Source organism: Gekko japonicus, unplaced genomic scaffold, assembly GCF_001447785.1.
Source record: "Gekko japonicus isolate JY-2015 unplaced genomic scaffold, Gekko_japonicus_V1.1 scaffold721, whole genome shotgun sequence".
NCBI lineage: Eukaryota > Metazoa > Chordata > Lepidosauria > Squamata > Gekkonidae > Gekko > Gekko japonicus.
In genome coordinates this window covers 378638-390447 of record NW_015169195.1, presented here as the reverse complement: position 1 = coordinate 390447, position 11810 = coordinate 378638, and the positions used below count along the sequence as shown (strand labels likewise).

Below are 11810 nucleotides of genomic sequence, written 5' to 3'. Positions count from 1 at the left end.
CACTCAATTATGTTTACCCAAAGGGAGATTCAGGACTAGCCTATTTCACCAGACCCTCTTTTATCAAAGGCAGCTTTTTCAGGAGAGATCTACTATCACTTCATTCACCTCCTCTGTAAAATGACCTTGACCCAAAGAAGTATTCATTATCCTCACCAAAGGAATTCTACATTTCTCCAGGCAAGATTCAACCAGCCAGGAAAGCAAAAGATCAAGTTTACAAGTGGCCATCAAAACCCCAATGACCTCTCCACATCAGGCAGGGAGAACAATCTGAAATGGGCCAAGCAACACTGACAATTGAGTGCTTCCAACAACCTCTGTAGCACAGGATTTTTTTTCAAAAAAAGTGGTATTCAAGCCATATCAGATGAGAAATTTTATCAGCAAAGAATCTTGCAAAAGTGTTACGAGAAACTGAAATATCCTCATCCATACGGTCAGATGGGCATGTTAACTAACCATAAACAAGTATGAAAAGTTCTACTGAGATTCGGTTTATGCAGTAAAAATGGGGAAGCAATGTTTTTGCTGCCTAGAAATGGGCTCTTTGGTGTCTGCTGTCTCACTCAGCTTGAGTTTTCCAGCAACGATGCTCCTGATGTTTGTCAACCTGTTTCAAATCAGAAGGGATCCTTAGTGTATTCTTGAAGCAAAAGCATTTCAAGGCAGGGAAGAGGGCACTGGGGAATGTTCTTGTCCATTTCCACTATCAGTTGCATATTCCAGAAAATACCAGGAAGTCTACAGAGTCACCATTTATAGTCTACATATTTTCCAGAGCATTCTGGAAAGTAACTGGGATCCATAAAACACTTACAATGAATTATCTTAATTGTTTTCCACTTCTGCAAAGAAGGAGGGGGCTACACCAATAACCCTTTGAGAGGACAGTGATTTGAGCACGTGATGGATCTCAGTTCTAGCCTCCTAACCAGATCATTAGCAATCCAGTGCAGAGAAGTCTAATGTAGGCAATTTTTCAACCTGAGACAACTCCATAGTCACTGTGAAGTCCTACAAGGTGTCCTCAGTATGAATATTGAAATCCTCTCGAAGTATTACTCTAGTGGACTTTGGTACCAGGCTGGAAACATTATCTACCAGCCAAGGCACTCACTGGTGATCTAGGAGGGTGGTACACCAGCAAGATCCCTAACCTATTTTAAGACAATTAAGCTGTTTCTCCTTTGTGCATGTCTCTACAAATTCACAAAATATCAGAATTCAACAGTTAAGACAGAAGCTTTGATTCTAATTTATTCTAAAGGTTTCAAACTTCCCTGTTAACATTTTTAGAAAAAGATTACTTTCTGTGTCATACCATGCTCTTGAACGCCTGCAACAGCAGGAAAAAAATGTAAAACTTTCTCTAGCTGAAACACACATAAATTATATTACCACATGACTATTTTTTCAAAGAACTCTCACAACAACATAGAACGTCTGGTACAAATAAGTAGCTTTGAAGGATTTAATGTTTTAAACCAAGTTCAAAAAATTCTAGCTTCTCATTCACTGGTCCCAGCTAGACCTCTAGGATGGCAAACATTTTTTATTACCCGTAGCCTCACTTCTCTGCCAGCCAGTCATTAGAAGTACATATACATATGCACGGTCAGTAACACAATCCAAGTAAACATTCAGATGATAAAAGACCCTTTCATGTTTCATAAATGTTTACTGAAAGTCGGAAGATGAAAGCTTTTCCATTGTTCTTCTGCATATGATGATAACTTTCATAACTTTATTCACACCCACGTAAACTGAAAAACTACAGATCTGTTTTCACCACAACACAGAAAACGTGGAAAATTTGTTAAGATAGTTTCAAGTAACAATGTTCCTCTGGTTTTTAACATGATCATATGAGTCAATTCAAAAATAAAAAGGTATCGTGTTTAATAAGGAACAGTTTTAGAAACAGCTTCCCAGAAATGTATACTTTATGCAGATCAGACTGTTTAATCCAATCCTATTTGCCCTGTGATATGAATGAAAACTAAAGGGTTCTGAAGTTTCAGTATATCAGTTTACACAGAAGTGTGGATTGGCAGAAAATTTTAAAATCACCTTTAGGGAAATGAGTGTTTCCAGCTATTTTGTTCTTATGCCACATTCTCCACCCATCAGCATCACCCCTTCCTATTTAAAACCACTGCTTTGGGCATTGTTCATTTTCTGCAGTGTAGGGTAGAAATGTTAAACAAAGGCAGCAGAGCAACTGAGACATTCATGGCAAAGAATAAACTGGGTCACTTCTGGCATTAGAAATGCACACAATATTCAAAAATGAAGAGAGGAATACATATCTATATAGGAATAGTAATTAGCAAGAAATTGGTAAAGACTTACTTATTCCAGGCTTGCCTGAGGTTTTTAGCACTGTACTGCGTAAAGCGCTCTGTAACAACAGGGAAAGAAATTGAAAGATATTCAGTTTTTGTATAAAACTATATGGAAAAATTTTAACGAGTATTCTGCTTATCACCTGCCTCAGCCATTCATTGATTTAATATGGGAAAACCTCAAAGAGAAGTGCTCAAGGAACACTAATCAATCAGAGAACTTCAAAAAGGCAGATTATGTTTCTCCAACACAAACACGTTCACTTTGACATTTTGTTCTGTGGTTCCAAATCCTTAATGAACTAATTTATAACAACAACAGGAAGAAAGATTAACTGAAACCCAGGCTCATGCGGCACATTTGGAGACAAGTTGGAAGGTATGCTGCTCACGTAAACCTCTACTTGGATAAGACTAACCACAGTTCCATAATTACAGTAATTACTTTGTTTCCTTGCCCATAATAATAGCCCAGGAAACAAAAGTTCTTTCTCTTACATGCTTCCTCAGCCACCAGCACAAGGAAGAAGAACAGTGATTTTGCCCTGGTCTTCCACTGCAGCAGGAAGGGCTAGGATTGTACGATGATTACTAGGGAAGAGATACAGTGCTCATTCTCTGAATGAAAGCTAAGCTTGCTTGATGGCGGTCACCCACTGTACGGCAACGGAAGCACAACACAAAGACTAAGATCTTAAAGCTGGCTCCCTTTCCTGCTACCCTAGCATTCTTTAGATTTCCATGGAGGTCTTCAAGAAAAACATTTGAATGATATTTCACCAGCATTACAACTGTACAGGCGTTACATAAATCCAAGCAAGTCACAAAACTGATAAAAGATCAATTCTGTTTACCAGCCAATCACAAACCACAGTTTGCTAATTTAGGTGACATAGAAATCCATAGATTCAGGTCAGCAGCCGTGTTGGACAGAAGCAGCAGAACAAAAATTGAGTCGTGGCACCTTTGAGACCAACAAAGTTTTATTCAAACTATGGCAAGCCGTAGCTAAGCTTCCTTAGCAATAGTTGTGCATGATATCAGAAATTACATATAGACTCAATTCTGATATCATGCAAAAACTCACTATAATTTCACAAAGTAGCAATTATATCCATCTTAAACAAAATCTTGGAGAGGCAGATAAAAATATTCTATATAAATAAGAAAAAGGTTGACAAGTTTACATTCAAGCAATCTATATTTATAATCAATCATGGGTTCATAAAACGGTATTCTAAAATATAGTACAAGAGACGAATAAAGTATACCAGTCTATTTACTGAAATAAGCCACTGAAAATCATCCTGTAAAGGAAGGTTGTAAATGCTTTCAAAAGACTGCAAACTTTGCTGTATACTAGAGACCTGGTTTAGATTAAATCCCATGTGGTTAGAGGCCACACACATCATGGAGAAGTAGAATCATCTACCCAGCTCTGCTACAAGATGTGCTGAGCATCCACATGTCAATGTAATATTTGCACATGGCCTACATGCAAGCTGCACCAGGTCCACATGTAACGGGGTTTTATATGAACAGATCCCATTTAAATGCTCATTTAATTTAATTCTATTTACTTGAGTTGCTTACATAGTTTTCCTTTCCTCCTTTATATTCTCACAGTAGGTTACGCTAAGAGTGTGTGAGTCACCCAGGATCACCAAGCATGCTGCCAACACAAATCCCCAGTGGGGATTTGAGAACCTGGGTCTCCCAGATCCTAGTCCGAGGCTCTAACCACTATAACACATTAGACCTCAAAAGCCATGTTTAGCTCTCACAGCCTCTAACACACAATAGCTGTACTAGCTGGAACAATGGAGCTCACGATGTGTATGCCTTATGTAACCTTGTTAGAGTACAGGAGTGGAATGAGAGCTTATAAATGTATACAAATCTTTCAGTTGTGCCCTGTTCTACTGAAGGGTGATTTGCATACAACAAAGAAGATTCCATACACAGAGTGCTTCCTCCACAGAAGCTACTGTGGAGGAGCATAATCATCTACATCTTACACTAAAGTAGACATGCCTAATCCAGAAATATATGGATTGTAGTGTGCCATTTCCATTTCTTGGAACCTACTGTAAACAAAAGATAGGCATAGTAAGGGGTTTGTACTAAGGACAACACCCACAATGACACTCTAGGCCAGAGGTGTCGAACTCATTTGTTACAAGAGCCTTGTCGGGCCGGGCCATGTGTGCTATAAAATGTAACACGAGATACTGGAGATATAAACTTTACAAAGTCAGGGCTTTTTTTCTGCTGGAATGCACCAGAACGGCGTTCCAGAACCTCTCCAACTCAGGTTCCCAGTTCCCCCCAGCTCAGAGTAGTGAACAAATGGCTGCCAGAGAAGCAAAGCAGGAAGAGAGCGGAGGTCCCAGAGCTACCCCTGCCTGTCTGCCCCATCACCATCGCAGTCTGTCTGCTGCCTTGCAAGAAACTGGCTCTATCCCCTCCCCCCTCCCCCCTTCTTTTTGGTGCTGATATCTGACAGGGTCAAATCACACAAGCTACCAGGCAGCAGCAGGGGAGGGGAGGGGAGGGGAGGCGGCAAAGGCAGCTCTGGTTCCTGGTTGCTCTCCCACTTACTCATTGCTGGGAAGTGGGGGAGGGCACATATCGTACTGGAGGAGGCAGCTGCTCACTTGCCAAGCACAAGTTAAAGAATAAAGAGAGAAGCCACGGAATGAGCACCCCTCTTCTTAAGTTACTTTCAGTGCTGAGAAAATTATCAATTCAACACACTGGACCCTATTTAAGAACAACTGTCCCTCCCCCCAATCTAACACTCCCTTACCAAGTTTCCTCCTTCCCCATCGGAATAGAAAATGAGGAATCTTTGACTATTGACAGGAGGAATTTCCAGGGGCCAAGATGAAAACTAAAAAAGGCAAGTAGGTTCTTGAGAGGCTTTTTCGGCGGCTGAACCTTTTCGGTGGAAGAAACTCTCTTGCTATGCCTCTGTCATCGGTGTTGCCAAACAATTGTTGGGAGGGAGGCAGAGAGAGTGGTAGTGTTGTGCCAGACATTCTGCACCCCCCACCCCCGGGGGTAGTTTCTGGAAGATATCACTCCCCATCTCCCTGCATCCTTTCTAAGTCCGATCCTATTCTTTTTTGTGTCCCAAAGGGCAGTTAAGGAGTTTCCCCACCCAGACAAAACATGAGAGCGGCTGCTGTTTGTGTGAAGGCTGTCACATCTCCATGCTGCTGGCACCCTGTCAAAAACCTGTTGAAACTGCCTGCTTTGTGTTCAGCCAAAGTTTTTTTCTCCTTGTCTCCCCCCACCCCAGGCCTTCTTTCTTTAAACCTGCTCATTTTCTTTCATTCTTTCCCTCTCTGCCATTGAAAACGACACTTGGTCTTTCAAGGAATCAAAAACTTTTCTCACAGTGCCCTGCTTTCCCTTTAAAACCCTGAGTACCATTCTTTGACCATGGTGGCAAAAGGACTTTGTTTATGATTTCTGGATGGGTGGTATGAAACAGAGGATGGAGCCATTAAAAATGCTGCTTGTGAAAACTCTTAAGTGTACTTTTTTATATTTTAGTCTTATAGACACACCTCTTTTTGACAAAGGAGAATAAAAGCAAATGTATATACTGTTTTTATACCCAGAATAAAAAAATTGTGGTGAAAAAGGTAAGTTTTATAAATCATTTCATTCCACTGTTTGACAGGAGGCTTCCCTCTCCCTCTATAACAAGAGGATTGCCATTGCTTGCGGTGGTGAACTTTAGTGTGGTTTGCCCAGCAGCCAGCTACAAAATTAAGATCTTGCTTCAGTCTTTTTCACATTGAAAGTTGCTATTTAAAACTTCATTTTTAAGACAGTTGACTGAATTTTACATTTGTTTTTTTAAAAAATAATTCAAATATCCCTTGTAGAGTTTACAAGGCAGTGTGCTCATCTGGTAACCACTGAGGAAGCCAGAGAATATGGTTTGCCAAAATATTTCACTTTCAAGAAAAATATCAGGGGGAAAATAAGATGTGCCAGCAGCTCAAGGCTGCTTTTATTCTGTAATGAAATTTGACTTGATTTTGTTTACAGAAAATCTGTAATTTAAGGGTGTCCCATTGCATAGAAAAAATAGAATTGATGACCCCCCCCCCGAATCGTCCCAGTTGCCTTCTATGATCAACTTAACATTTCTCTTCAAAAAAAGACTGCTTTCAAAAGAAGACACAGAACTGTCAAGGTGTGGAAGAGTTCTAGATTCTAAGAACTGGCCAGCAAACTCAAGGGACAACATTCTCTATGGGGAAGAAGAACTATGCACATCAGCTCAATGAAAGAGAAGCAATTTGAGCCTTCAGAGAACATCTAAAACTCAGAGAAATGCACAAGGAACTGTCATGGATTCAGTGCACTCTCAATACAATAGCTATTCCCTCCATTGAGTGTGAACGGGGATTTTCCCAGATGAACCTGATTGTCATTCTAGAAAGGTCCTCCTTGTCAGTCAAAACCATAACATCTTTATTCTTTATAAGAATTGTTGGACCTCCCTTAACAGTCTTTGATCCAATGAAGTATGTTAAAACATGGTTGCTTCAAGGTTATTGTTCAGCAATAGACACCAAAAGCAAGACCTGAAAAAGAACCAAGGAAGCTGGTGACATGTCTAAAGTTTGGAAACTGCTTTAAAGTTAAGGTAAGTCTGTAGCATGTGAAAATAATATTTTTTCAAAAAAATCCCTCAGTTCCTTCTTGAGAGTTCCAGCACCTCTTTTTCCAGAAAAAAAGCCCTGAAAAAGATAATTTCATATGCCAAATGGCAACAGCAGGCGTGATTGGATCATGTGTGATCAGGGGGTGTCGCCAGAAAATTCTGGGTGGTGGGGCATTGGGAAATCCTGTGGGGCACAGGAACTGGGGGGAAGAGAGCAAGAGCAGTGAGCTGCGAGCCCACCTGCAACAGAGGAAGAGGACTTGGAGGGTAGTAGGCATAGAGGTAACAGCATTGGTAATGAGACAGGAAACCTTGGTCTCAATTTGGTCCAGGAGGATTCAGTCTAGGAGAATGCAAAGAATAAATGGAAATAAGTCTGAAGCAGTGAGCAGTGGCTCACAAAAGCACATACTCTACCACAAATTTTGTTAGTCTTTAAGGTGCTATTGGACTCTCATTCTTTCTACTGCCATTAGAAACCACAGCATTCAAAAAACAGTGGGGGAACATTTTAACCTTCCAGGACATTGAGTTGCTGACTTAAGAGTAGCAGTTCTTACTGGAGTAAGTAGGATTTTTTTGGCACTTTGCCTTGAGAAAATAATTCTGATTGCGAATATTAATTATTTACAGAGACTATAAAAATATATTGATAATTGATGTAGTTAGACTTTAAAAGGTATTATTAATGGATGTCTGTACTCAATTAATAACTAATTCTGCGGTAGATTATAAGAAAAACGTAATCTTTTCTGATTTGGCTGAGTTGCTGCTGAGAAAATATTTCTAGTTTAGATGTGAAAATTGGATGGTGTGTGTGTCACAGGTGTATGTATTATTTTGAAAACCCAATAAATATATTATTTAAAAAAAGAGTAGCAGTTCTCCTACAAAGGAATTTCAAAGGGAGATTAGAGAGACTGCTAAATTGCAACTGATAATGAAGCTCAAGACAATGTATCATCTTGGACTGAACTGAAACCTAGATTTTTTTATCTCATTACCAATCCCTGCTATTGTCATTTGGCATCTGAAATCACGTCACTCTGCAAGATATAAGGACAGACAGACTCCCATTCTAGCGGAATCTGAACAAGTGAGCAGCAACTCACAAAAGCTCCTACCCTGCTAATTTTGTTAGTCATTAAGGTGCTGCAGGACACTTGCTCTCTTTCACTAATAAAATCTGTTAGAACTGGAAAGGGGGATCTCTTCAAATGCCACGGGACTCTCTCTCTCTCTCTGGCTTTTCCCCTTCCCCCTCCCCTCCTCCCTCTTTTTCTCTGAAGAAGTGTGCAGGCACACAAAAGCTTATACCTGGAATAAAACATTGTTGGTCTTAAAGGTGCCTGTCTCTCTCTGGCTCTTTCCTTCCCCCTCCCCCCCAGAGGAGGAGGAGGAGAAGGAGCTCTCAGCCACAATTGAGGGTAGGGAGGCTTGGCTTTCTTTCTCTCTGCTGCAAAGCAGAAAATAGGAGAGACTGGGCAAAAGGAGCTGTGATGCCGGAAACAGGAAGCAGGAACAGAAAGCAGCAGAGACCCAGTTGCTTGCGGGCCAGATAGGAGCCCTGCAGGGGCCGTATCCAGCCCATGGGTCCTGCTCTATGCATATCTATTGATCAGGAGAAACTTGTCAAGTACACTTTTGTACATAGAATGGAATTGTAGGAAAGGGCCAAAAGTTAAAAACATAAATAAGTATAGACAAATTGGTATACATGTTTGGGGAAGTACACATTGGCCAGCCACAAAATAAAGAAACTATTGATCAAGCTGCCTGAAAAACACAACACATTATGTGACTGACCTGGAGGTCTGAGAGAAGAGATGCCAGATGAATCAATGCCACAGTCTGACAAGGATAGTGATGCTTAAGTGACAAGCAGTATCTTCAAGCTTATTTTAACAAAACACAGAGAAAGGCTGCAATTTTGAAATGCCATCTTACTAAAGTGTCTGTCTTGTTAAAAGGAGAGAAAGTAGCATTTGCAAAATTATATAAGCAATGAAGCAATTACAGACAGTAACACTTCAGTGCATCATTTCTGAATTAATGGGTTGAAAGGATCCAGCACTACATAAATTGTTAACACTTACGACATTTGCACATTAGTCTATTTTAGTGTAAGGCTGCAGAATGTGCTAAGAAACCTACACAGAACTGAAGTGCCACAGATAGCAAATCCAGACAGGAAACAGAATTGCTAAAATCAGATATTACCTCACAGTGTCTAGAAACGTTCAGAAATCGTCCCTCTTTCCCCTCTGTCTTGCAAATTGCAACTGTATGATGTTCCAATTTAGTTGGGACCAACGCTTCCTCTAAGCTGTGGAGTCTTGTGAGCAAAAATTCTACTTTGTGAGCTACTGGCATTAAAGTTGTGAGTGAGCAATTTGGCTACTGCATAAATTAGTTTGCTCTGGAGCCATCCTTCCTGAGCTAAGACAAAAATGTTTGAGCCGGAGGCTAAAAAACTGTGAGCTAGCTCACACTAATTCAGCTTAGAGGGAACACTGGTTGGGACCTTGTCAGCAATTGTGACATTATTAAGGCTTTGGCCCATGATCCAGCCTTCAGGTTTCCACAGTGAATTATCTCAAGCAAGTATACAAATTGCTGTGGCCAAAATAAAGAAAGAAAGAAAAACCAGGAGACGAATATACTTGCTTTCCAAATGGCATATATTGCACATCAAGGGGGAGGGGGGGAGCACATCCAGATGACAGGTCTCCACAACCTCTCATTTTCCCCTGCACCCTCTCCCCAAGCAATTTTCTTTCCCCTTTCCGCAGTTGTGTGGTGGCCACTGCCAAGCCCAGGGGACTCATATACATTCCGCAGCAGTGAGTTGCCCAGGTGCATCTCATGGTAGCTGTTGTCAGGCCCAGCTGAGTGGTAGTACACTGTTGAGTGGTGGTTGCTGCCAGGCCTGGCTCCTAATGAGTCCTCTGTCCCTCAGAGGAAGGGGGAGAGAAGGGAGAAAGACCCTTTGTAGGGCTGTTTTGATTTCCCAGTAAACCTTTCCTCAGCCCACACCTTTGACTGACAGAAACTTAGAAGAGTTGGCAATACTGTTGTGGTTGTCTATATCCCCCCCCCAAAAAAAAAACCCACCTGAGACCTCTGTGGGCATTCCTTTCTGAAAGCTACTGATGCTGCTTTTATTATTTTCATATTTTGAAGCCCATCCAAATGTATTTTAGATTTAGGTTTCAGATTTTTCTGCAGGTGGGGAAATTCTCACTTCTGTCACATTTTTAGTAAAATCTTGCCATCTATCCCTGGCTCCATGTTTAGAATTAGGTATAATTATTATACTATGTGACAGGCCATCATGTCCTCAGAGCAGCTACTTTTAAACTAATGATATTTTGTTCCTCTTTGAAGGCTAAAGAGTACCTTGTAGGAAATGAAACTTACAGTTAAATTTCGTTGCCTTAACTTGTCATCAACAGATGTTTGTTACGGCTTAGCCCTAAAGAACTGTAGGCATAGGGAATTTAATATAACAGACATTATTTCATTATTTCTGCACCCACTAAGAATTCAAACTTGTTTACCTGGCAAACAGTGGACTAATTTGAACTACTGTAAGAATAATAGTTGCATGGGAAGGGGAGAGTTTCATCACAAAATTGGTTGGCAAAGGCAGGGTTAAGTACCCATCCCCTTCTACTCTTTCTCTGCTTCAGACCACTCTCTCCCGTGAAGCAGTTTGCAAAAGACGAGGGGTTGTTGGGCTATTATGACATGTAACTTGTTATTAACAAGTAGTTTGTCAAAGCAATGTGTTTTATCTCCCCACCCCCACTACCACTTACAGGGCCAGTGTATTGTCTGAAGCAGCCTGTGAAAAGAAGAACAATTTACTTCTAGTACTGAGAGTCAAAATTATTTCCCCCCCTCCAAATTTATCTTAAAACTATAACTTATTCTGGACCAAGTAGGTTGGAAACAGAGAAATGAATGTATCTTCATTTACGTATTTTGTATTCAACATTCTAAAAAGCCTTATGCTCTGCTCTAAACCTTTCTTACAGCAATTCAGCATGCAACACATTTACAAACCTCTGAGGGGGAAAATAATCCTTTTTTGAGGAGAAAGAGGATTTTATATCTCCTGAATTTCAAACTCCATCACTTGCAGCAAAATTATGGTCTCTGGTTGCCTAATTATTGGCCCAAATCTCCTGAGTAGATCAGCCTATTTTCTCCAAGATGCCTATAAACTACTTCATAAAATCTCTAAACAAAGCAATTGGATAACAAAATACTGTCCTACTTTAATCTTGCGCAGTAAAGATATCTATATGTTGTTGGGCTTGTTAAGTAACTGCATTAGGGTTGCCAAGTCCTACCTTAAGCCACAGCAGGGGACTCCCAGCTTGATCTGGGAGTGCACGCGCCGCAAGCACATCACCCAGAAGTGACGCGGCCGCATCAGGCATACCGGGGGTGGGCTGCGGTCATCCGAGGGAAAAACATAGAGTTTTCCCTCAGATGACCGCGCCCCCGCCCCCAGCGTGCCCGGCGTGGCTGCGTCACTTCTGGGTGATGTGCTGACGCCGGGCACGTCCCGTGCTTTGGGGGTGGGGTTCCCCCCGGGGCCCGATCCGCCGGCGGTGGGGAACTGGCCTCTGGGGTGGGGGTTTCCCCGCCCCCGGGGGGACTTGGCAAGCCTAAACTGCATCCTGATGAGAACATTCATATCAAGCACTGAATCCAGCAGGGCAGATCTTTCTTCTCAGAATCTTCTAATTCATGAACATTCTTCA

At 41.3% G+C, this 11810-nt stretch overlaps 1 protein-coding gene across 1 annotated transcript in view; it reads right to left on the bottom strand.

Annotated features, from left to right (window-relative positions):
• Positions 1-11810, bottom strand: part of CDK14 (cyclin-dependent kinase 14) — a 277214-nt gene that overhangs the window by 106896 nt on the left and 158508 nt on the right. The window contains exon 10 of the mRNA XM_015416305.1: positions 2356-2404. Coding sequence (XP_015271791.1) covers positions 2356-2404 — 49 coding nt within the window. The remainder of the gene's footprint in view (positions 1-2355; positions 2405-11810) is intronic.